Here is a 27,101-nt window from a genome sequence, read left to right on the forward strand (position 1 = left end):
CAAAAATACATTTCCAACGTAAACCATATCAGATTTTGAAAAGTAAATTGATCGTAGAGCTACCAAATTACAGAGATCTACATTACCATAAAATAACATGTTTGAAGACTACAGTGTGCACCTACAATGTTTCAGGGATCCATTGATGCCTATAATCAGTATAATTGAACCAAGATCAAACATTTTTTTAAATGACATGAGAACATCAAACTGCAGAACAACTGTTAAAAAAGCAAGCAATTTAGGTAATCATAAAATACCACATGCTTACACCTCTTCCAGTAACGAGTACAATCTGTTGTGGCACCAGCAGCTTCAGTTGATGCACTGCTACGTGCCAAAATTCTAGTAACACAACTACCTAATCTATCAAACAAGGGAAGTCCTTTGATTCATCAAAGGCCATGGTCATCAGATCACACTAGACCTACCTTTAAGAAAAACCTACTATCAACAGTCATATATATCTCATGAAAAGTACATAAAAACATGTCACTTGGCTGCTTCTGATCCCTTCAGATAAGATTCACCATCTCCGCTGTTGTGTGCAGCAGCAGAGCTGCCTTGCCCATCTCCACCAGCTGTCCCAGCCTCAGAAGCATCTTGCTTGCTTCCACCACGGCCATCATTTGGACCAGTAGCCGAAGGTGGACCACCGCTGTTGCCACCTCCAAGAGCAGCCTCACTGTGCATTGGATGCATGCCATTATTTATCCCTCCCGGTCTCAGTCCCATTTGACCTTGGATAGCCTGCTGGTGTAGCTGCTGCTGTTGATCCTGAATTTGATGTGGATTACCAAATTGCAAGGGCATTTTCTGGGGGAACATGCCTTGCTGCTGAGCCATTGCTGCTGCTGCTGCCTGAGGATGTTGCATATAGAATCCTGGTTGCATGGCAGGGTGTGGCGCCATCTGCAAGGCAATAAAATCAAGGTTATGGGAAACTGACAAGACTTCCACCGAACCAGCTATGCTCTATTTTTACCTGTGGAGGCATGGCTGGAGTTTGAGGCTGGGCATCAGCAATTGCAGCTAAATACATCAAATTCTTTTGCAGCTGGGCTTGGTACCTAAGGCAGCAAATATCACCAACCATTACATAAAACTTATGCAAAATCCGCACTAACACCTTCGAAGATAATTTCTAGGAAATAGATAAGGATCTAGAATGCGTCATTATTCAGAAAAAATACCACAATAAATTACATATCCTTCGATGTAAATCAAGTTAGAGAGGACTAAGGACAGTGAAAGAGCAATTATCAATAGCCCCACCCATTGTGCACAGGCAAATGTTACAATTAGGCAGAAAAGAGATAGTCAGATGATAAGCAGATAGAGTTTAGTGGTAACTTACTGGGCACATTCCGCAAGTTTTCCAAGATTTTGATTGTCCAGTATTGCCAGAATCAGTTTCTTGTTCTCATCAAGGTACTGCATCATGTGCAATGACACAGTTTCAAACTAAATAATGAAGACACTTGCAGCTTACTTTGTTTTAACTCTTGTATGATTAAATTGTGAAGTGAGAATTAGAAGTGGGCAAAAAACAAATATGAATTGACATTCTATCCTGGAAATGGCCTAATACATACAGATAAAATTTACAATATCATTTATGAGAAAACATTTATTCATGGATCCAGAATATACTATATTAAAGTCCCACATGCATCAATACCATTAGTTTGGTGATGAGACCCTCAAACTTCCAAATCTTACAATAATCCTTTATAATGTAGGATTCCTGTGATCCCAGATTCTGTTGCTTAGCCATCTGATTGTGATGCCATCTTATTTGGGTACAATAAATAAAAACTTATTCACCAATTTAAAAAAATATGCATATTGCTATAGACCTATAGTCCAACCAACAACCTCCTTATTTTCAGGTGGTTTACTTAAGACCCAAACTCTACTGTGGTAAATCAAGAGGTATGTTCAAACTCATAATTATATGCTGTTTCCAAACTATAAGTTAACTGGTTAAATGATTCATGGGTTATAACTCCGAAAAATGTTTAATACTTTTTCTCTGCCAAATCATTCCAATGCAAGAGAATAACAAGAGATGCCTTGCTACTTCTTTTAATGATAAACTGAAGTTATCTCCATTGATTATCATCAAGTCCAACATTGGTGCTCAACTTAAAATACTTTTGAACAACATATGAGCCTATTTGCTTTGACAAATTGTTTTCCTTTTTCACTTTCTGATTTCACTACTAATTAAAACAACTACACCTTGTTTTCACTTTGTTTCCTATTTTCAAGGATTTATGGGGTTTCCATTGTTTACTGCACAAATATTTAAAAACATGGAACAAAATCAGAACAGGGAGGCATTGTTTATTAATAGAAAAGAGGAAACAAACACAGAAAATGTTTTGTCAAACCAACCAGACCTAATGATATCCCAAAAAAGCTAAGAAAAAAAAGTCAGAAGACTGAAATAAAACTTTTAGTAAAATAACGAAAGTGGAGTACTAGACCTTACTCTGTAAATGAATTTTAGATCCATGAAGCCAATCCACTTAATAAAATCAGGTTTTCAATCTATAAACTTCAATAATTTTCTAACCCTTTAAAAAAGACTAAAATAAAGACCTGTGCCGCAAATTACAACTTCATTGTTTTGTAATTACTCATTAGTAATAGAGTATCAAAGAGACAAAAAAAACGAGCTTATACAAAGTAGCAATCAAAGCATCACTGGAGAAAAAAAATAGTTCCACCAGCATCCCCTTCGTTAACTAGAAACTGAAGTGTTCAGTGTAGAATAACCAAGTAGAGAACCTTCCAAGGGTTTTGTCACTCGGATGTACTTGGAAGATGTCAGTTATACATTATAGAAATTGAACAGGGTTCCAATTAAAACAGGGTCTCAATCAACCCTTCTAAATATTTAAATATGGTTCATTAATTAACACCTGTACAAACTATGATGCAGCCAGCACAATTCAAGACAAGATTGTCAATGAGTGGTATAAGTTTATTAAGATATGCTTTTGGACCAGTGACAAATGATCAATATCGTAACTTGAAATAATCAACATCAAGGTAAACAAATGTGGTTCTCAAACTAGATACTAATTCGATTAGAGATGATTCCAGATATTATATATGAGTAGTTTAGATGATACTCAATATTGAGTAAATTAGCATCTCAGAAAAGATATGGCTTTTGCAGTTTTTGGTGTGCAAGGAATTGTCCAAGATACATGTTACTCCTTTGTCTTTATTATTCATTAGTTGCCAACATTTTGTTTGAAACAACCTACATGCCATCCTTATTATGATGGACAGTATAAGCAAACAATAAATAATGAATTAATGATGACGACAGAAATAAAACTATACGATTAAATTCATAGCAGACTATTGCAGAAATAAAACATTTTCTTTGTCTCCCAATTTACACAAGAAAATAATAATAAGAAAAGAAGAATAAGAGAAATCATAAACTCTTTTAAATACACCTTTTACTGTTAGCTAAACATTATTGGACATCACAAAATTATGTGAACCTGACTCCCTGTCTGAGCAGTTACAGTTATACATGGTTTCATGATTTACAATAAATTCCAACTAATAATAATACAAATAATAATAATAATGCGCTACCAATCCTCTAATAATAATTAATAATAATAATACAAATAATAATAATAATAATGACCCCATAACAAACTATGAAAACCAACCAAGTTAAGTAAACAGTGGGATTAAAACAGCAAAAGGCATACCTTTTGAATCTGCTCGGTGGTTATGTTAGTAGGTGGGAACGAAGGTATCATAGGAATCATTGACGGTGTCTGCTGCATCTTCTCAGCCTCCTCAATATCACTGAATCTATTAAAAAAAGAAAGGGCAAAAACCCTAATTCCCCCAAATCACCACAGTCAACAGTCACCAAACCCCAAATGAAAAATGCTACACAAACCCTGAAATAAAAGGGGAAAAGACGAAAACTTTGACAGAAAGAGAGAGAAAGAGGACCTGAATAAGGTCGGAAAACAGGTGAGAGACCGAGAGGTGAGTGTTGGACACGCGTTGGAGAACTGGGGTTTGTCTCTGTGAAGATCCTGTCCGATCTTCTGGGATACTGTGCAACCGATGTTTCTGGAATTTGAAGACAAAACAACAAATGTAAAAACAAAGAATAGATTAAAGTTAGTTTAGCAGCTGTGCACAAAAAGAAAAGGAGAAATTACCGAAGGAAACAGAAGTGAATAGTTAGATTTGTGGTTGTGTGTTTGGGCTTGGAAGTTAGAAATTGCAAACAAAGAGAAGGATGAAGTGTTGGTTATTTATAGGTGGTCGCATTCCCCTGTTGGAGTTTGACTGCTGCTGTTGCGTTTGGAACCGGGTATTGTGTAGTACTGTTGCACCATATAGCATGAATGGAATGGGATAAGCACAACATGTTATTTATTGTTTTTGGTTTTTTGGGAGAAGCCGGTCCTAGGTTAATGCAAGTACTACTGTTCAAAAGCCCAATTTTAATTCTCCAGGAATTTACAGTTCAAGAACACGACACAGTGCTTGCTTATTTTCATGTCCATGTTATTATAATTTTTATTATTATAACTAATTTATTCTTTTTTTATATTAACTAAATTAAGGTATAGCTAAAAAATTTAAAATATGAAATTATAAAATTTGAAAGGAATTTATGGATTTAAAAAATGTAATAATATGAATCTCCCATTTGAATAATGTTATATTAATTTACTAAAACAATGTCAGAAATAAATAAGAGAAACATGTAACCGTACAAGAGTAATAACTAAACACTGTTTAAATAGTCACACTACTCTTCTTCATTTAAAGTGACAAAATTTATGTAAGCATTTTAAAGCATCAAACCTGCTATTTTGTACAGTATAAGATGATACTTGCATCAACAATCTATTATCTATGTTAACAAATGATGCATAAATTTTATGTATTGCTGTCACATTTTAAAGTTTAATCTATATGTATTGAATTTTTTCATGTTAATAATTTTTTTTAACACTCTCATTTTAATACTTAAATTTTCACTACAGTAAAATTATTAAATAAAAATTAATTTTTAAAAAAATATTATATTAAGTAAATTAGATATTATTTTAGAAATTAAAAAATATTAATATGTAAAATAAGTTTTAGTGGGAAATTAAAGATTTAACTTGTCTAATGGGAATTTCGTCTAAAACTTTAATGAATAATGATATGTTGGATTTCAACGTGATTAAGTTTTTTTTAATTAATACTTGTAGTCTTAGTGATAAAGTTTTTCATCCCTTCCTGTTAGATGGGAGTATAGGGAAATTTATTGGTGTTTTATTTATGTTTCTTGAAGTTCCGACTGCTATGGTTGCTGCGTTTTATGGAGTTATACATGCTATGGAGGAATCTCAAAAGATGAGGCTTACCAATGTCTGGCTTGAATGTGATTATGCCTTGATTTGTGTTGCGTTTACTGTTAGGACTAATGTTTCATGGTATAATATCTAGTTTGTTCATAGATAATCATTTCATTGGTATAATATATAGTTTGATCTTAGAATTCTTTATGAATAGGTATAGTCTAACTATGTATCGTTTTTTTTTAACATATGGGTTTTGGTCTAGTTCATCATATTTTTGTATTTTTTTAATAAAGTGATATGGTTTGGAATTATAAAGTGATATGAATTTGTTGTTAATTTTTTTTAATAAATTAGTAGTTAAAACCTTAACTAATTAAATATCAATTTAGAAACTATTTATTGATAATAAAAATAATTTAAAAATCAATAAAATTTTAGTCTTTAAAATAATATTTAATTTAATTAATATAATAATTAATTACTTTTTAGTAATTTTGTTTCTATTTATTAATTTTTTAGTGTGAACAAGTGTGCACTTTCATGCACATTATATATTTTATTTAAAATTTTACATGGATTAAAAATAAATAAATTTTATAATATATATATATATATATAAATGAATATAAAATTTATTTTATTTTATAAAATTGAATTAAATTTAAAATTTACTTCTTAATGATTTTGATAATATAGATGAAAGACTCTTTAAATTTGTATTTATCTTAATAAATATTTATTATGCTTAGTATTAATATTTTACCACAGTTTGATGTTCTTGGACATAGTTGAATCTTAATGAAATTTTAATTAGTTTGAAAAGTTTATTAAACTTTTGTATTTTTTTTTTCATTTTGATTATGCAATTATTCAAAATTTACATTTAGTTTCTACACTCAGTAATCATACATTTAATTCTTGCACTAACATTTTAATATTTATCAATAATTGAATATAGAAATTAGTCTTTCAAAATTCAGAAATCAACAATTTATGCAAAATTTTGTTTTTGAAACACTTTCTTATCAAAAAGCAATATGATTCACTTTGGAATTGATAAATTCGTGACATATTTCAATTTTAAATAAAAAATAAGGTCAATTTTAAGATTTATAAAATTGTGTGGGTGGAGGAAAAAAATATGTAGAGATGAAAAAAAAAAAAAAACTACCAATCATTTATCCAACTTGGTTTTAGAGTCTTGTATTTATTGGGTCCATAAGTTATAGGCCCATAACATTACCATCTGCTACAGGAAAGCTTTGTACACAAAGTTGATATTGGATTATTTAGGTATGAGAAAGGTTGCGGAAGTGGGTGAGGTATGTGGAGAGAGAAGGTTAGAACTAATATTGTATTTGCATATAAAATTGTGAAAATACTTTATTAAAATTCGTGAATGATGTGATAGTTGAAAGTGAATTTAGAAATTATTTTAAAGATATAGTTTATAAATTTATTTTTGTTATTAAAAAATATTTGAATAAAAAATTATAATATATATTTTGTGTAGATGTTAAAACAAATGGGAAAGAAAGAAAAAAATGACATATTTAAAAGAAAAATAATTTTTTAATATCAAATATTAATTTTAATTATATGTCAGTTTGATCCCCATACATCTAAAGGACTAATATGAATAATAAATCTTATTTTTTACTATTCTAAATTATACTAAATAAATTATGTCATACACTTTTATTAACTTACAGAGATTGAAATAAAGTTAGTCCTTAAAGTGTAGCAAAAAAATTATCCTTATTCCTTTGTGTTGCACATATGCTACTTTATTGTTGGAATGATCTCTTGGAAATAAATAGATAGAAAAATGAGTGGAGGGTTGGTTGATGTGAAGTTGAAACATTATTTTGAAAGATACTATTTTTGAAGTGGACTTCTAAAAGTCAATTCCAATTGGATCATATAATCTGGGGTAATACAAAAACTCTCACTTATAACTTTCTTTTCTTTTTTCCTTATTCTGTGCTACTAAGGAATTAACCTCTTTAAAACAAGCAATCTCTAAACTTATATAACCACAAACTCTTACAAATCCCTTTCATTTTCACCAAAATTTACTTCTTTTTTTAAATTACAAATATCTTCCCACTTCACATGTTGCCTAGATTCTCAGCTTTTTCCTGGTATGGAATATTTTATGTCACGTTAAACCTGAAATTTTGGTCCCAGATAACAACTCCTCGTGTTGAGACTTGTGATATCTATTATTTTTGAATTATGGACAAGAATAAGGAACAAAGTGAATGAAGACTGAAAAAAAGAAAGAAAGAGGGATCTGCCATTTGTTTATGCAAAGAAACATTATGAGTTTGATTAACAATCGTGCATGCCTGAACCAGAAACTTACAGAAGAAACACATCACAGTTAAAGCCTGCAGAATCAGGTATAAAGTAAATCTTCCACATCAACATTTTTTTTGAATGGTTTCAAGCAAAATGCCACAAGTGATAAAGTATTTCCAATATATATTGAACATTTCAGGTTCAAAAAATCATGTTTGTTGATTCATGTTCAGAACATCATCTTCCTCGCTTTTGGGAATACTAGGGCCAGAAAGAACGAGGGAGAGGCAAACAATTGCCGGGGTAAACAAAAAAATGAGACCAAAGGGTACCATCCAAAGTTGTCTGTTTGTTGGATGGTATTTGTGTAGCCACCACCCGAGCAAAGAACCTCCAATTATGCTTATCAACAAAGATGAGATGAAAACCATAAAGTAATATGGTTTTGTTGTCCCTTGCTTTTCCTTGTACTCACACTCTTCATTTCCCACTACTTGTGTTTCCATTTAACAGTAGACTCTCAGACAACACCCTTGTCCTGAAATTGAAAATAAAATTAGTGAGAAAGCAACACAGCATAAAGAAAGTGTATGGAGTCATCACCTGAAGAATGAAGAAGACTCAGAATTGTTTAACGTAAGAATCATAAGATGATAAAACAGAAAGAGAAAAACTTGCCTTGGAGGAGTGTCAAGAAAGAAGCAGAAGTAGAATATTTGTGATGAAGGAGGTGGTGGATTTGATTTGTTGAGGAGAATGGGACAGAGGAGAGAAAAATAGGTGGTGAGAAGCATGAGTTAAGTCATAGTTATGAGGGCCATTGAAGTCTTCTGCTTTTGAACAAGGTTAATAATATTGTGTCTTAAATAGTATAAAAATAAGAGCCTTATTGCATGCATCTCACAGGTTTTGAAGCTTATTCATGAGGTGGCGTTGAAAGGGGTGGAAAGGAATTGATATTTTTTATCCATATTTAATGAAAGGAATCGGTTTTCAAAATTCAAGTTGGACAACTGGTTTGTTTGTTTAGATATACAGTGGCACAAGTCTTCTGCAGAGATGGCTCACCATTCTAATTTTGGGTCCCAAAAATACTCTCTTTTAAGGTGAAGCATGGATAAAACATACAAACTAAGATTTTGAATTAGAGTAATGCAAATGATAAAAAGATGTGATTGGAAGGGAAAATTTCCCTAAAACTTTTTTGTCGATAGTATGAATCATGCAAGTTGCATACACAATGAATTGTTTTTTATTAGTTAATTAGAAAAAACTAATAAGAATTATACTTTATTTTGGCAGCAAAGTAGAAAGAATCCATAGAGAACATTGAAATTGTTGGATTATGTGATGGATCACAGCACTGCTTTCCTTTCTGCTTTCGTTTAGGTTCCCCAGTTGCAACGAAATGCCACTGGGTTGGAATTTACATATAAAACATTATCAAGAGCTGACACAGAGTTTTGAACCGCTACATTCATAACATACTTACATATAAACAATTACAAAAATAATATTGCTACGTTTTTAAGTTTATTTTGTATTTGTATAAATCTTTAATCTATAATGTACCTATATAGACAAAGTGAGTTTAAATAGTACCTGAAATTGGTTATACAATTGTTGATGTGCCGGTAGCTTCCTCGCTCCTTTCTTCCAGCCTCCTCCTTTAATTGATGGTTCTCTGTCGGGGTTAACCTGAAAAAAGTACTCCGACGATCAAGTAAGTACTATGTTGTACAAAGAGGTAAAGGATTTAGTTATACTGTTTAGTCATGAGCCCTTCTTGTGATGAGCTGAATCAATCAAATATTCGTTGCTAACTGATTTATAGCATATTTTTGATTTTTGGGGAGGTATATTGGTATGTTGGTATATTGGTATATTTGTATATTGATGTCACCTCCTCCTCCTTTAATTGATGGTTCTCTGTCGGGGTTAACCTGAAAAAAGTACTCCGACGATCAAGTAAGTACTATGTTGTACAAAGAGGTAAAGGGTTTAGTTATAGTGTTTAGTCATGGGCCCTTCTTGTGATGAGCTGAATCAATCAAATATTCGTTGCTAACTGATTTATAGCATATTTCTGATTTTTGGGGAGGTATATTGGTATGTTGGTATATTGGTATATTTGTATATTGATGTCACCTGATTTGGTAAGACATAATCATAATTCGTAGAGAGTTTCCATAATTGTCATTGTTGTCATTTATTGAGAATCTTTAATATATAATAATTAATGTAGTCGGTCGATCACCGATATCGAATTATATGACGTGTCTGATACCAACCGCGGCATATAACAATACTTTCTAAAAGAATATATATTATAAGTCCTCCCCATCCTACATCAATACATTTTCATTTTACTTTCACCTTATTTTTCATTTCTCATTTTTTTTTTCATTTCAGTGAGACGATGACAATACGACAGTCAATTTAACCAATCAAAATTTTAATTAGAATAAGTTTTCCTCTTATCTTAGATTAAAGTTTTATTTTTTGGTTCGATTACATGTGGGAGGTTTTGTTACTCCATGTAAGATTAGAGTTATAGAAATGAATATATATTAACATAGGTTCATTCTTTAACTTTTATAAGATTAGAGTAATTTCTTAAAAAACACAAGAATTAAGGCAAAGAGATGTGATAAATTTATTTTATTCTTAATTATAGTTAAAGTGTTGAGATGACTTGAGATTAAGGTTAAGGAAATGCAAAATTGTTCAACTTTCTAAAATTGTAATAATAATTGATGATTTTAGAATTGTTGTTGAATAATTACATGTTTGAAATATTCATATTTGGATATTGTACGCATTTTATAAAAGATGTTTAGTTAAATTGATTTGAAACTATATAAATATGATAAATGATTACATGTTTAAGTTGTTTGAGTTATAACTAGGTTGTAATTTTTGGACTCAAGATAGTTATTTTGAGCTACATCGGTGTTATATGGGTTTTGAATAATTAGTATAGTGTTAAATGTAGTTTTAAACTTATTAAGCATGCTCGATAAAATATATTTTGGTTGAGTTTTGGGATGTTTCTAAGTTGCTACGTTATTTAATTGTTCTTAAATGATTACTCAAATGAAAATCTCTTTTCTCAATGTAATTCTTGTTCAAGAAAAAATAAAGATAAATCACTTCTTGTGAAAGATTTTTTACTTAAGTGAGAATATTGTGGCTCATGTGAAATTCTAGATCATTTTGGTGGTTGAGGAGAAACATCTGATGCATAAATTTATTATAATTGATATGTTTTTAAGTTGATAAATGTTATGTGTATATGAATGTAATATATGAAGATGCATAAAGATGTTATTTGATTAATGGTGTTAGATATGACATGTTTTTTTATTATTGATAAGTTGTGAATCATTGAATACTATTGATGATAAGTCATGAATGACCGTGTGTGATTGATCATAAATTGTGAATCACTAAGTTAAATTGAAAATATAATGTGTATGTAGATATGTGTGATACTAATATGATGTTTTGTATTTGTTAATAATTAACAAATATGTACTATTGAGATTTGAGGCAAGTATTAAGTAAGGATATTAATAATATATTGAGTCAAATAAAAAATAACATCATGCGGTGAATAATTGGTGGAGATTTCATAAATTAATTTAAGAATGGGAGTCATTAATGGTCAATTAAGAGTGTATAAATAAGAGTGACAAAATAGGTATTCGGTCGCAGGTCGAATTGTTATTTTTAACTCACCATCTCACTTTAACTCTTCCCGCCTAACTCAACAAAGACAGGGTAGAACAAGCTAGCCCACCAACCCATTTTTTTAAATTAAAAATTAAGATAAAAAATAGTTTAAAATATTAACTTTTTTATTATATTATTTGAATGATGCAAAATATGTATATAATATAAATAATAACACTTACAAACTATATCCTAATTGTTATTTATAATAAAGTAATTTAATATATAAAGGTAATAATTGTTTTAATTTATCTAATTAAAAACATTAATTAATCAAATAAAAATGTAGAAAATAATTAAACGATTAAATATATTATTTTCTATAAATAAAAATATAAAAAAATTTAAAAATTTAAAAAAAATTGGTGAATCGATCCTTTAGTGGAATGAGTAAAGATTCTCAATCTATTTTACTAGGATAAAAATCAACTCATCATGTCCATTTTTTATCAACTAATTGGACTGAAACCATTTTACAACTCTATATAAAAGTTAATTTTTCATTTGTTGTAAGACATAGAATTTACACTAAAGTAGGACATATTGTTGGACTTATAAAGTTAATTTTTTATCTAAATTCAATACTAATATTTCTTGTGATTATGCTATAATTGTGTTTTAAAATGAAAATAAATAATATTTTAATTTTAAAATTGAAAAAAACCCAATAATTAAAAAGTTGATATATATATATATATATTCGTGTTTATGGGTTGTTAGATTTTTACCCACATAACCATGTTAATAAAATAGACTCGGCCGCATTTCTAAATATAAACAAAATCAATAGATTAAGTAAATGTAAACAATATTTGTTTGTTAAGATCAGTTTGTTGACGTGAAAAATAAATCGTATATTAAAATACTAAGTTCTATTATACATATATATATATATATATATATATTTATTTTTTTTTTTTTTTTTTTTTAAAACTTATGTTTTGAGTCGTATCCTTTTCAAAATATTATATATTAAAATGTGATTTTCATTTTTAAATAAACTAAAATTGTAAAGACATGAAAAATTGTTTAAGAATAAAAAGTAGTACATCTAAAATGGAGGTCAAAAATTTATATAAATTTTTTTTTTATTCAAACTTTATTGCTAAAGAAATTTCATCTTTCTATAACTCTATTTTATCTTAAAAATTTGAGAAATTAGTTTATCATTATGAAAATTGCAGTCTACCATATAAATATTGATAAAGAATAAAACAATTTTATTCAATCAATTTCTTTTTTAGAGTAAAGTTTCTCGTCACTCTTTTTTCTTGAGTTTTGAGAAATTTTGTATGTCTTGGGGGAAAGTGTATTTATGTAACATTTTGAGAGTTAGGACGAATCTATGCTACTCTAGTATCATAAGAGATCATTCATTATAACTTTATGTGCATGATCAACTTTCTTGTGACTTGTGTGGAGTTGGAACTTTTAGTCTAATGTTGAACAAACTAAACAAGTAAGGGAAACTATTTTAGTTTTAAATAGTACCTTAGCTTAGACGATTTGAATGTAAAGGTCACGTGATCACACTGTTTTGAATGGAATGATGTATTGATTGATTTTTTTATTATTTAAAGGAGTTGATGTTAGATCTATTATGGTTGATTATGTTTAAATAAATTTATCTTGATTTAGTTTTGGTTTTGTATACCTTGGATTATTTTGAAATGAATACCATATTTTTGAATACTTTGAAGAGAGTATGAATGTATTAGTTTGGTTGTTAGATTTCTACAATTAAAGCATATTGGTACAAGATTTAGTTAGTTTGAAATAATATATTCAATTTTATGCAGTAAGAATGAAGTTAAAACCATCATGAACCAATTTGGCATATATATTATTTTGTAACTTTTTATAAATTATGCAAACTCGTTGGGTGAGCTAGATGCTCGCTTAGAAAAAATCCAATTTATTAAAAACCTAAGAAATGTGGTTGTTGGACAAGCCTTTTAAATAAAAATTCTGAGTGGTTTAGTCGTTGGGTGAGTCAAGCTCTCACTGGCAAAATTAATTCAGTGAAATTATTTTTGTACGAGTACTGAAATATTATCCGATTTTTGGCCATTACTTGTTCAAGAGTCATTTCCAAGTTATTCTTCTCTTAAATCGAAAGATATGCTCCTTTCTAGTTGAGTTGGTCTGACCTCTTATATAAACTCTCTCCAAATCCACTTCAACCTAATTGAATACTACCTTATTCCATAGCTTTCGCGCATGCTTACTTATCCAACCAAAGAAGAAAACTCAAATCATAGAAGAGGAATGTTATCATATCCTAACTCTAGTAATATTTTGGAATCACATAAATGAAGATTATCAAGTTGTGAGAATTAAGGGAGGTTTCTATGATTAAGTCTACGATTTGAAAAATAGTTGGTCTAAAAAGTCATATGAATTTACTTGTCATATGAGAGGACTTAGTTCTTATTGATGTAGCTATTTTGGAGATACAACATAGTGAATGTAGTATTTCATGTGCAAATCTTTAAGTCAAATTCAACACATGTGTCTTCTGAAAGTAGAGTCAAGTGTTTTGTGATGTATTTCAGCAGTGTTCTGACATGATTTATAGATTACACATGTTATGAAAGATATTTAATTTTGTGATATGTATAAATGATTGAGAATGAAAGTTTTAGATATATGTGTTACCGTGTAATAAAAGTTAGTATGAATGTTTTTCAAACTCTATCTTACCATCTTTTCTTGTTTGTATTTGTTTATCAATTGTGATGATCATGTGTTACATGAGAGCAAATAATGTTATCAATGATAAGACCATCATAATTAGACAAAAGAGTAGGAGATTTTTTTTCATTTATTTTTCTATTTTTTATTTCTCCATTCCAATAAATCTTGATAATATATAATAATTGACTAAAAAATACATTAATGTAATGAGAGAAAGATTTTTTTTTTTATAAATATAACATAATTGATTATACCTAGTCTATGTAATGAAATTATACATCATGAAATTATATACGTATGATGAAATAATTATTTTATATAATAAAATAATCAATTATACTTTTAGATATAATCAATTAATTATATATCATTTAAATATTTTTTTTTAAAATCCAGTAAATTAAGAGCAATTACAAATGAAATTGATTGGTCTCAATTATAAAATTAATAAAAAAATTATATAAATTTCCTTTCTTAGCTCTCATTTATTTATGGGTGTTTCAATATAAACAAATGAAAAGAATAAGTGCTTTCATTCTCAAAAATAGAAATTAGTTTTAGAAATTAAAATAATTAGTTATTATTTGATGAAATTAGAAACTATTTTATAAATTAAAATAATTATTAGTATTTAAATAGTTTCTATTATTAATAAAATTTATAAAATAAATTTTAAATTGGTATTTAACCATTAATTACCAAGATTTTAGTTACTTATTATTTTATATTCTAAATTAGTTTCTATTAATTTTTTAGAGACTAATTTATAATCTAAAATATTAGCCATTAAAACTTAAATAGCTAATTTTATATATAAATTTAAATATTTTATAAATTTTTATTAATAATAGAAACCATTTAGATAGAAATAAATTTTCAATTTCTAAATTAATATCTAATTTAGTTAATATAATAATTAATTATTATTTTTCACTAAATTTAGTTATAAAAATTCAATAATTTCACTTTTGTGGAGCCCACATTAAATTTAAAAGCTTTTTTATTATAACAAGTTTAAATCTTAATAAACTGTAGCTCGTCGAAGAGTTTTGGAATACATGAAAATATTTCATAAAATTAACATTATATTATAAAATATTTTAGAGCATCATAAATTGTATTTAGCTTTGATGTGTTTCATTATTTCCTCCGTTTTCTTGTTTTCTTATTATCTTATGATTTCTCCTTGGATTTAATGATAATTATGTCATGTTAAAATTTTATGTCTCTATCATATAAAAAATTACAACATTGTATCAAATTAATATTAACATTAAGATACATAATTTTCTATTTTTTCTTCCAGTAAAATTTATTGATTTAAATAATAGTTAAATAATTTTTTGCATAAAATTATCAATTTTTTTTCTTCAAAATATTACCTTTACATGTTAGAAAATTAGTAGTGAATAACATAAACTCTATTTGGAGTAGAAAAAAATGGATAAGAAGAAGAAAAAAAGTTCCAACGAATTTAATAATTAAAGTAATAAAAGATAAAAGATGTACATAAAAAAGGAGAAAAAGAGAATATGAATGCATTTACTTCTAGAAAATAATTTTGTTTGCGAGTGTTGTCTATTGATTTAATATGCATGTTTAAAAAAAATTATATTTTAAGTTTTGAATTACTAAAAATAACCAATTTTAAAACTAAATACACTTGTACAACTGGTATAGTTTGTGGGTGTAAATGTGTCAATGAATCAATTGACTGATGACTAACTATACATTTAGGATTAATCTAAGAATATGTAAAATTAGTTTGAAATATAATTAACAAAATTTTAAATAAAAATTTCTATATTTAGTTTCTTATAAAAAAAAATTATATTAAAATAAATTTAAATCTTTACTCCATGCATACTAGGTGATATACTACACTCAATTTTCTTAACTAAAGTTTTGGTTCAATTTTTTTAAATAAAAGTTTGTAAGAAAATATTTCATTAATGTTATGTTTGTTTTTTATGGATGGACTATCAAATGGATTTGCAGCAGTCATGCGTAAAAATTATTTAAATTTCTAACACACTGGCTTATATGAGCTTAAACAAAAAGAAAGTCATGTTGTTTTTTTTTTAAATACGAAAATGTTCTTACTTTTAAATTACATAATCAGTTATATAAAAATCATAATCAATTATTTATTGCTTTATTTTCAAGAATAATCAATTATGTTACATATATAATTGATTAATATAATTGATAATATATGATTCACTATTAACCATAATCAATAATTAATTATGATGTCTATATAATTGAGTATGTCATACAATCGATTATGTCATTTATTTTTAAACTTTAACTTATAACTTTACTGTTTTTCTAGATTGGCTTTAATTTTATTGTCTTTGGATTCATCCTCTCCAACATAAATTTAATACCACTCAAATCCAGAAAAAAAATGATAAAAATGTTTATAATAGTTACATTTTTAAAAATAAGAGAATATTTAGAACATTGAGATCAAATAAAATTAAAATGATTAAAGTTTCCCTACACCAATTTGTGTTGATTTTATATGATTTTACGAAATTTATAATTTATCTTAAATATTTTAAGATTAATTTTAGTTTAGTTTTATTAAAATTTAATTTTAACAATTTTGCATCAATTCAAAATATCAGATATATTTTTTCCATGATCTATATTTTTTTCCAATGGAGATAATGGACCGTAACAGGAATAATATTTAATCATATATAACTTCCATTCACAAATAAATAATCATATTTTATTTTAAATTAGTTTTAACAATAAAAACAAAATTATAATCTTACAATTTTAATAATTAATTTTTATTAATTATACTCATCACATCCCTCACAGATTTTCATAAAATTTCTCTTTATTTTCCTTCACTTTCCAATCCTTAATTTAAACAACCTTATTTTTACCTCATTTTTTTTGTCTATTTTTTTAAAAAAAATTCAAACAAAGCATAAAAAGTGTTTAATCAAGTTTTTTTTATAAATAATTTACATTGAATATTTTGTATTAGTAATACGGTTAAAATATTAAATATTAAATTTTATAAAGTTAATATGTATAATTGAAAATCGTGTTTTCTGAAGCGCACAGGAAAAGGCCACTAACGCCACAAAATTTGCAATGGTACGAATGGTACGGTGAAGGATAACCACATGGGTGCGACCACAATCCAAAATACTATATTGTCTTCTTCTCCATCTTCATCTATTCTTCAATAATGTCTCTTTTTTTTTGGACTTTCTTAATTATTAGTTTCACTCACACACTTCTCTTAATTCTTGTGGAGATATTTGCACATTTGGTATACTTCTTCCAATTCAAATCACAACCTTCAATTAGAAAAAGACACGTCTTTCTACAAAGCTCCTCAAATCACAACAGAGAAAAATTTAATAATCATAATTAATGTAAAGAGAAGACTTTATCAAATTTGTTAATCTTCATTAACAATAGCAAGATATTTTACCTCTTCAAAGTACACACCATTTATGGTATACGTTGAACAAAATAATGAAAAGAACCAATTATAGTACAAGTGCTTTTGGTACATGTTCATGGTGCAAATTTGTTGTATCTTAAGATATTTTCTCATCAAAAGTATCGTCGGATATTTTAACTCTACAAAATAATGAAATTACGATTATTACATCACCTCATGCTTGTGAATAGTAAAATTTATGTAATGCTTGGATTTATTTAGAGTTTCTTAAAAGAATTCAACGTTTGTAAATTGTTTAGTTCATTTTTGTTAGATAAATATTACTTAAAATTAAGTGACGTTTTTTAAAATAAATATTTTATTACAGAATATAAAGTATGATTATTTTTATAAATATAGTTTTTTTATATAAGCAACATTCCTAAAAAAATATGTTTTGAATAAAAAAAACAATAGAGTATTTTAAGAATTAATACGAGACTAATGGTATAACTTATAAACACTAAATAAATAATTAAATATGAACTAATATAAAAATAAAAATAATTAATGATTATAATTAAATATAATTTTATAAACTAAAAATAATTTATATCTAAAGTAGTTTATTATTAATAAAAATTTAAAAATATTTTTTAAATTGATATCTAATATTAACTATAAAATTTTAGTTATTAATTACTTTAGATTTTAAATAAATTAGTTTTTAATTAAATTAATATCTAATTTATAATCTAAATAGTTAGTATCTAAAATCTTACTACCTAATGTTAAATATCAATTTTATAAATTTTATTATTAATAAAAACTTCTTTAAATATCAATATTTTTTTAATTTATAAAATAATATTAAATTTAATCAATATAATAATTAATTAGTTTTTGTTTTTAAATTGATTTTTGTTTAATGATTTATTTGTAGTGAAAATTAAATTAAATAATTACTTTGCCTAGTTTGATATTAGTGTGAATTTTTATGTTGAATAATTAATTTTTTTAATAAATTTCGTAAGAGAAATATCTCATTTAAGCCATTATGTTATAAATGCTCTTAAAGTATTGTATTTTAGTAAACTATATTTATAATTGAAGGTTGAAAAAGTTCTCTCTTTAAAGAAAATCAGACTTCAATTTTTTAACCTTTTAAATTTATGCTTTTATAATTTTAAATTAATTAAGTCGCAATTGTATTATTTTTAAAAACATTACATTAACTTCTCCTTATGGAATTCTGATTTTATATTTAACTATTTTTCTCTTAATTTCGATCTATTTTGAAATAAAATAACAGTTTTAGGTTGTAAATTTTTTAGAGATGAAATTCCAATTCTTAATTAAAGAATCCGAATATCATTGAAAAAATTCTGAAAGTCACACTAAATGTTTTTTAATTTTATTTAGAATATACATTCACTTTCCTTTTTCTATGAGTGAAATTTCAACCATTTAATGGAAAAATGAAAGTAAAACAATAAATGTAACATTGAAATATCATAAATAGTAAATGTAATAATCTTAAAGGTTAAGAGGTCAGTAAATAATTTATCTCAAGTACAAAAGCTCCTTTATATGTATAATTTAGTAAGCTTAAAACATACAAGCAAATAGCTTTGAAGATATTTTTATGCCACGCATTATTTTAATTAAGCTTAATTTTTAATTATTAACGTCTTTTAATGTATCACAGACAATGACACTGACACATACACGAATACAAACACAGAAATACGTATAATCTCTAAAATTAGGACACAAGACACAAATATATATTATATAATTATGAATTATATAAATTAACAATACAAATTTATGTGCATAAGTTGTTTTAAATTTTTTTTTAGTAAAAAGATGTTTTTCATCACTGTTCAAAAGGATTTGTTTCTTATTTTTTATGATTATAATAAAAATTTATACAATAAATTTGAATTTTTAGAAAATTAATGTATTTTTTCTTTTTAAAATTGTGTTAGAACCGTGTTAAAATTGTCAGAATCCAACAAACATTTTTTGAATTGAACATTTCACGAATACGTGTCTTACGAGTGTCGATGTCCGATACATGTATCTGACATTAACACGCCATTTAAGAGCACGCCATTTAAGAGGACTGTCCGAATTTCATACTCAATAGTTTATTATCACATTTTTTTTCTTAAAATTATTAATGTTTTATTATTGGCTCTTCTGTTTATTCATATTTAAAAATATAATAATAAGATCATGACACTTTTAATGTGTTTCTCAATTATTAAAACGACATTTAATAATTTAGAAAAAAAGTTGTCCATATATACCTGCAGAGTCAAGGGTGGATCACACTGACAACGACCAAAATATGCATAAAAGATAAGATATACACTTCATATTCATGTTTTAATTTCTTAATTTTTATTATGAAAGCAAATATACTACGTTTCTTTGCGTCATAGATAGAACAATAATGGTGGATGAATCATCATGCAAAAAACATATTAATTTTACTCAGGATAATCATTTGAAAGACAAGTGCGTGTTTGCATATTATAATCATGCAGTAGTTACAAAACTATCCCCAAAACTTCTTCATATTTTAACTCCTTATAATAATTATTTCACATTTACCATTTTATATGTGCTTATTAGGGTTATGTCTTTCTTCTTGTATGTAAGAAACTTATATAAAAAATATAATAGTTGTATAATTGTTTATTTTCAATATATATTCTGTAATTTTTTTTATATATTCTCATATCTTAATACTTCTAACTTTTTTAATCACTTAATTATTTACAGTATATAAAATATTAATTCAGAATAATTCAAAAAATATTTAATATATCAAATTTTACAAAAACAAACAATTTCTTTTTTATCTACAAAGAATAAATAAAATAAAACTCCTACTTTATATAACCAAACTTCAGTCAAGACAAAACACAATACAGATAAAATGTTAAAAAAAACTTACTCAAGCAGAAAATACATTTTCTTCAAACCTATAATATTTACCACAAGCTCTTTACTGTCACAAAAAATTGGAATGAAATGAAAGAAATAACTTTTGAATTTACTCTATAAGATAGAAAGTAAAAATAAGCAATTATTTAAATAAATTGTAGATGAGGACAATCTGACGAATTCTATTTCTGTTACTATAATTGTAATTAAGACTTCTGTAAACAAGTTTTTTATGAACATTCATAAAAAAATAATTAATTTTCTAGTTGCTTGTTTATTGTTTAAATCACGAGGCAGAGTTTAATTTCGAACACGACAAGAAACTTTTATTAGAAACAAAAAAATTGAATAAAACTTCTCTTGCATATTAAAAACATGTTAAGATAAACAACTTATTATTTAATGAATTAAATTTTCTTAAAATTAAATACATTAAATGCTGTAGATTTAATTTTGCTATTTTCTTTTTATTTCTTTTGTATAACAAGTAGTTCTTGGCACAATTCTTTAGATTATTATTAGCATTAAAAATATATTTAATTATATCTATCTCAGTCCTTTATTAAAAAACATTTTAAGTATCTTCAGTTACATAACATGCTTTAGCTAAATTGAATTTTCTATTTTATTGGTCAATGTCTAAGAAGTAGTAAATAAAAATTTACATATTAAATATTTTTCCTATAATAAAATAAATCTGTGTGTGTTTTTATTATTATAGGCTGAAGCAATTCTATTAGTGAACAAATATAGTAAAAACAGTTAAATTGTGTTTTCTTTAAATATTTTTGCAAATATTTACCTCAAATCACATGAAGCAGAACATTGAAAGAGGGGTATTTTGGGGAAAGAGATGAACTGAGCAATTTCCAGGAAGGTGCATAGGAATGCAAGCAAAACCACTCAAGCAAAGAAAGAGATGTTTGATTGGTTTGTTTGGTGTTCTTGTGTTGTGTTGTGTTCTTCTCTTCCCAAAACAAAACAACAACACCAATCGAGGGACCACGTTTTCCCACACGCTTCAAACACGCACCACCCAAAAATATTATTCACCTCTTTCACCACTCTTCTCATCATCATCATCATCTTCATTTTCATTGTCTCAAACACAAACACTAGTTGAAGCAAGTGAGAGGTTCATACTCGTTTATCGAACCTGTTTCATAAGACCACACAGAGAAACGTTGTAGGAAGAGAAAATGAGCGGGAAGCCGGTGAGACCTCGTACACGTCTGGGGAAGTACGAGCTCGGAAAAACCATTGGCGAGGGAAGCTTTGCGAAGGTCAAGTTCGCAAAGAACGTTGAGAATGGAAACCATGTAGCAATCAAAATCCTCGACCGTAAGCACGTACTCAGCCACAAGATGACGGAACAGGTAACAATGATGCTCCAATTGAACCAGACATCATATACTTTATTTAAATCTTGGTTTCGGCTAGCTTAAGGTTTCTCATTACTAATGCAGCTTTTGTAGTTTATGTTTCTTGTGTGGAGAATTTAAGTTATGGATTTATTCTTTTTGCAGCTGAAGAAAGAAATTTCAGCGATGAAGATGATCAATCATCCAAACGTTGTCAAAATTTATGAGGTAGACACACTTTTCTCCTTTTAGTGAAAAACATCGAAAAGCTCATTCAACATTGCTGCCAGAATTTAGAAAATTAAACTTTTTTTATAAAATATTATTGCTAATGTTACTGTTAATGTTATAATTGTCTTTTTCTATTTCGTGGTAGATTGTGGCAAGATCTCTGTTTTTATAAGAGATGTTTCTTTATCTACAAAAACGAAATTCCTTTTTTTTTCTTACAAAGAAAAACAATGAATGAAGGTGAAGTATAGAATATGGTGGAGCACGTGATAGTGTAGCAGATTTTGTTGGAGTGCGTAAAGAAATAAAATGAGGTTAACCGTACTCACCGTTTGGTGCTGTGGGCCCAATATTATTGTTTTTCAGAGAACTCAGTTCTTCTGTATTTTAAGATTTCTATTGGAGATTTTTTAAGTGATTCTGCACCAATAAATTACGAACATTTAATATAAGAAATCGAAAAAACTATTTTTAATCCAAAATTATTCTAAGAAGATAATTACGTGAGTTTTTTTTTATGTATTGTTATTCAGACTTCGTTTCTATTTAATGTGGGATAAACTCACATTTATAATCTTAAGATGATTAATCTTACTTAGTTTAGAGATAAATAAAGTATTGAGTACAATTATATAATGTATAAACAGTGTTATATAATAAAATTATTCATTTAAAATAACTATCTTAAAGTTCATATTTGCAATTAATTTTTTAATTAATTCTAATTGAACCCACAAATGGTATCCTTTTAATATAAGCGTAATTAAGTACACCTGGCTAAGGGAATGCATAATGTTCCTTCTTTGACGGTTATTCCATTTTTTTGAGGTTGGGTAATGCGTAGTAAGTCACCATCTTATAATGAGTTGAAAAAAGTTTGCTTCATTAGTTAATAATATTATTTCTCTTATCGGAAACGATTCAAACGGGGGGATGTAATTTTTTCAATTGCTTCCATTTCATATATAACTTTTAAAATTATTTTAACATTTTATATTTTGCTTATATTTTCATTAAAAAATATAAAGAATTTTTTTAATTTTTTTTAATATAAATATTAATATTTTGTTATGGTATAAGATAAAACAGGTATTAAAATATCTATCCCCCTTCTTTTTATTTCTATCTGTTCCATTCAATACTCTACATATTCGAAGTTGACGCAGAAAGTGACTTAAGGTGGTAAAAATAACCTCAACTCCTAATGAGAACCCGAATTTGAATTCAAAGCAAATTTTGCAAGTAAACAGCACAATTCTCATTATTCCAGAATCGAATGGAGATTAATTGGTCATTTAAAGATAAATGCTCTCTCACCATTCACACACACACACGTAGTCAAAGTCATTAACCCCTCTCTGTTTAAGCATAGGTGATGGCAAGCAAAACAAAGATCTACATTGTCCTAGAGTTGATTAATGGAGGAGAACTATTTGACAAAATAGTAAGTCCCTTATTCATTTCATATTATATTATATATATATAATTTTTCTTTCTCTTGATGGAGGTGGTATTATAAGAATAATTGTCAGTACATTGATATTTTCCTTGGATCTTGCATAATTTGATTTCTAGGCTCAGGATGGGAGACTTAAAGAGGATGAAGTAAGAAGTTATTTTCACCAACTAATCAATGCAGTTGACTACTGCCATAGTAGAGGGGTGTACCACAGAGATTTGAAGGTCAATAATCATCTACCACAATCCTCTCCTTTAATTTAATTAACAGATTCATAAGTCACATATGTGTGAGCAAGAATCAATTATTTTCGTTCTTGAGTTGATTTAGGAATCAGACTCATAATCAATACTCATTCTACTTTGCAGCCAGAGAATCTTCTTCTGGACTCAAATGGTATTCTGAAAATTACAGATTTTGGATTAAGTACCTACGCCCAGAAGGTGAGTGAGATATGTATATACATGTTTGCCTTGCCATACAATTACCTTATGTGCATGTTATGCATTTCTGGTTTGGTCATAAGAAATATAAGTGCTGAAACTTGAAAGCATCCCCTAATAGTTGTTACTTCTAGTGTCTCATCTTGACTTTCATTTCAGCTACATCCCTTATGAGTGATTTTTAATTTGCATGAAATAAGGACCTTGCTTTAATTCTTAACTAAATGTATTTATTACAGGAGGATGAACTTCTCCGCACTGCTTGTGGAACTCCAAATTATGTTGCTCCTGAGGTACCTACTTTATATTTTTATGGATCAGATGGAAGACTAGATTTGTAAACTGCAGTGAAATTTATGTAGTGTACCGTTATGTTAGGTGCTCAAGGATAGAGGTTATGTTGGTTCTACATCTGATATCTGGTCCTGTGGGGTCATTCTCTTTGTGCTTATGGCTGGTTACTTGCCCTTTGATGAGCCAAGTCAAATGGCATTGTACAAAAAAGTAAGTTATATCAGAATATAATCCTTGAGAAGAATGAATGAATGAAAGAAAAGTTGCTTATGTCAAACCTGAACATATTTTCCAGATTGGCAAGGCTCAATTTACATGTCCATCATGGTTTTCCTCTGAGGCAAAGAAGCTATTGAAGCGTATTCTTGATCCAAACCCTTTAACAGTGAGTTCTGAACCCAAAAGCTTTCTAATTTTCACATGTTCTACCTGCATATTATATATATAAATCTTTAAACAATTCACAGGAATTAAAAAAATAGTTAATTTTGTTAATGGTATTAAACTTGTTAATGATCTGTATTATTTCTTGACATCACCATTAAAATCGTTAGGACTTATTGTCCAAATCTTTTTACCTAAGTACTTCCCATCTAATCAACTAATGAACTATTAGTCATCTTTCCCATTCAGTACAGGGAAAAATGAGTTTTATCTTGTTAAATTATAACATTTTTACTTATCGATGACAAAAATTTTAAAGTTATGAAGGGTGCTTTAGTAAAAAGTAATTAATGTAATAGACAATGTTCTATACAAAAGAAGGTACAAGAAATTTTTTAAAAAATGGTCTTATATACCGGGACCAAGTAGTATTTGTTTGCTTTATTGGGCCCTTTTGTCCTGATTCTGTTTTTCAATTTTGTAATCACCCTTCAATATCTTTTAGGTGGTTAAAGGGTATCTTGCAGTTGGTATATACTTTTATTAACCTTGGGTTGCTTTATGCAGAGGATAAAAATTCCTGAAATCATAGAAGATGAGTGGTTCAAAAAAGGATACAAACCAGCAATTTTTACAGAGGAAGAGGATGTCAATGTAGATGATGTTGCTGCTGCTTTCAATGATTCCAAGGTGCTATGTTTATGACAATATTTCTATCTATTTTTCATTTACATTGTTACTATTCTTGCTGATAAAAAAAAAAATTGTTACTATTCTTTGGAAATGCAAGAAAGAAACTGTTGAAGCTGTTCTCAAGTTATATATTTGTTCTCTTTGATATGTAGGAAAATTTTGTGACAGAGAGAAAAGAGAAACCAGTGTCAATGAATGCTTTTGAGCTCATATCTAGGTCTCAAAGCTTCAATCTTGAAAATTTGTTTGAGAAGGAGACAGTAAGTAAAAATTAGTATTCTTTCATCATGCTAAAGTGTAATGCATTATAAAGGTTTTATTCAAATTACAACTTACAACTTACAAGTCACATTCAAAACTATGAACTACTTGGTTTCTAGATCAATTTTTTATTGCTTTATGTTTACTTAAGGCCTGATGTGAATTCAGCTATCTCTATATGTTATTGGCTAACAAAATACTATTGACAAGGAGATGTAATTAATTCTTTCAGGCTAATGATGCTTGTTTCTTCATTTTGTTTAAACTCAATACAGAATGGGATTGTTAAGAAAGAAACACATTTTACGTCACAACATCCTGCAAATGAAATCATGTCAAAAATTGAGGAAGCTGCCAAGCCTCTGGGATTTAATGTTCACAAGCGAAATTATAAGGTTATACTTTATCTCAGAAAAACTATTTCCTGCATTAGTCTCAAGAAGAAAACAATGTTCTAGACTATTCAAACTTAATCAGATTTAAATTATGCAGATGAAGCTGCAAGGTGATAAGAGCGGAAGGAAGGGACACCTCTCAGTAGCTACAGAGGTACTGAGCCATTCTTTTAATGTTGTAGCCCTTTTCTGTGGTACTCAATTGGTGACAAATTGTATTAGGCTAAGAATAGCAATTCCATTTTTTTCTTCTGTTACCTTATTCATCTAATTGCAGAGATAGTAAGAATGATTCTTTATTTGCTAATTTATGTTCAAGGGATGTACTTGACCTGACATATATTAGTGATCCATTGAATTTGGTAACAGGTTTTTGAAGTGGCTCCCTCCTTGCACATGGTGGAGCTTCGAAAGACTGGGGGTGACACACTGGAGTTTCATAAGGCATGTGAACATTTTCTTTAGTTCTCTGAGAACTGATGGATTCAACCTTTTTATAAACTCTGTTCCATTTCCTATATATGTTACGGAGGGAGCAACGACATCATGTTAAATTGTCAATGTCTTAGTTATGGTATGTTGCTGACTGATGCTAACCTTGTTTGCTGACTTATTTGCAGTTTTACAAAACCTTTTCATCAGGGTTGCAAGACATAGTGTGGCATTCTGAAGCAAAAGTATGAAGAATCAAGGTATAATATATACATAGACCTATAGCCTTATGAAATTCATTTACTGAATTTTCACTTATTCATTAGTTTATTTTGCTGCAGGTGTACATCATGCACTTATTTTTGTTCATGCAAGATAAAGTGGAGCATCTTTAGTTTTGAAAAAAACTAGACACAATTAGAGTGATATTTCATTACCTTAATTCAAAGTCTCGTAGTAACTTAGAAAATAAGTATAGTAAGAGAGAGATATGAGTATAATTAAGATTATGGTCATTTCTCAGATTCCAATTCCTTGAACTGATGTTTGCAGAAATACTTTTTTTATATCTTTCGGATTCAAAGTAAGTTTAGAGGCTGGTTAATGGGTTTCCAAACATAGGCTTGATTTTTCTTTTGTTGATTTGAATAAATTTCTTACTGTAATAGTTTATTCAATTTAT

At 27.8% G+C, this 27,101-nt stretch overlaps 3 protein-coding genes across 4 annotated transcripts; 1 reads left to right on the forward strand and 2 right to left on the reverse strand.

Moving 5' to 3' along the window:
- Positions 1 to 224: 224 nt before the first annotated feature.
- LOC137818215 (GRF1-interacting factor 3) lies at positions 225 to 4,476 on the reverse strand. 2 transcript variants are annotated; one of them, XM_068621506.2, is made up of 6 exons: positions 4,215 to 4,476; positions 4,000 to 4,122; positions 3,747 to 3,852; positions 1,358 to 1,434; positions 986 to 1,070; positions 225 to 912 (listed from the first exon to the last, which is right to left on the reverse strand). In XM_068621506.2, exons 3-6 carry the CDS (start codon positions 3,822 to 3,824, stop codon positions 493 to 495), a joined length of 660 nt encoding a protein of 219 aa, XP_068477607.1. In that variant the 5' UTR covers positions 3,825 to 3,852; positions 4,000 to 4,122; positions 4,215 to 4,476; the 3' UTR covers positions 225 to 492. The 2 variants fall into 2 exon arrangements, with proteins under 2 accessions (XP_068477607.1, XP_068477606.1); XM_068621505.1 differs by having other exon boundaries at positions 3,747 to 3,879.
- A 3,303-nt stretch (positions 4,477 to 7,779) lies between these two features.
- Positions 7,780 to 8,195, reverse strand: LOC150024811 (uncharacterized). Its single transcript, XM_090296780.1, has one exon. The coding sequence runs from the start codon at positions 8,165 to 8,167 to the stop codon at positions 7,871 to 7,873; it is 297 nt and encodes a 98-aa protein (XP_090152906.1). The 5' UTR covers positions 8,168 to 8,195; the 3' UTR covers positions 7,780 to 7,870.
- A 13,081-nt stretch (positions 8,196 to 21,276) lies between these two features.
- CIPK9 (CBL-interacting protein kinase 9) lies at positions 21,277 to 26,888 on the forward strand. Its single transcript, XM_068621483.2, has 15 exons — positions 21,277 to 21,842; positions 21,993 to 22,055; positions 23,431 to 23,502; positions 23,634 to 23,741; positions 23,886 to 23,960; positions 24,200 to 24,253; positions 24,339 to 24,464; positions 24,550 to 24,639; positions 25,206 to 25,328; positions 25,484 to 25,591; positions 25,868 to 25,987; positions 26,085 to 26,141; positions 26,357 to 26,431; positions 26,608 to 26,679; positions 26,761 to 26,888. The coding sequence occupies exons 1-14, from the start codon at positions 21,666 to 21,668 to the stop codon at positions 26,668 to 26,670; spliced, it is 1,311 nt and encodes a 436-aa protein (XP_068477584.1). The 5' UTR covers positions 21,277 to 21,665; the 3' UTR covers positions 26,671 to 26,679; positions 26,761 to 26,888.
- Positions 26,889 to 27,101: the final 213 nt, after the last annotated feature.

Source organism: Phaseolus vulgaris, chromosome 10, assembly GCF_051622355.1.
Source record: "Phaseolus vulgaris cultivar YP4 chromosome 10, ASM5162235v1, whole genome shotgun sequence".
NCBI classification, from domain to species: Eukaryota; Viridiplantae; Streptophyta; class Magnoliopsida; order Fabales; family Fabaceae; genus Phaseolus; species Phaseolus vulgaris.

Coding starts and splice junctions, on each gene's coding strand:
- LOC137818215 (XM_068621506.2), bottom strand. CDS start 3,824: ATGCAGCAGACACCGTCAATGATTCCTATGATACCTTCGTTCCCACCT. Junction 1,071..1,357: donor AAACTTGCGGAATGTGCCCA/GTAAGTTACCAC, acceptor TTGCTGCCTTAG/GTACCAAGCCCAGCTGCAAA. Junction 913..985: donor CTCCAGCCATGCCTCCACAG/GTAAAAATAGAG, acceptor ATTGCCTTGCAG/ATGGCGCCACACCCTGCCAT.
- LOC150024811 (XM_090296780.1), bottom strand. CDS start 8,167: ATGGAAACACAAGTAGTGGGAAATGAAGAGTGTGAGTACAAGGAAAAG.
- CIPK9 (XM_068621483.2), top strand. CDS start 21,666: ATGAGCGGGAAGCCGGTGAGACCTCGTACACGTCTGGGGAAGTACGAG. Junction 23,742..23,885: donor TGTACCACAGAGATTTGAAG/GTCAATAATCAT, acceptor TCTACTTTGCAG/CCAGAGAATCTTCTTCTGGA. Junction 23,961..24,199: donor TAAGTACCTACGCCCAGAAG/GTGAGTGAGATA, acceptor TATTTATTACAG/GAGGATGAACTTCTCCGCAC.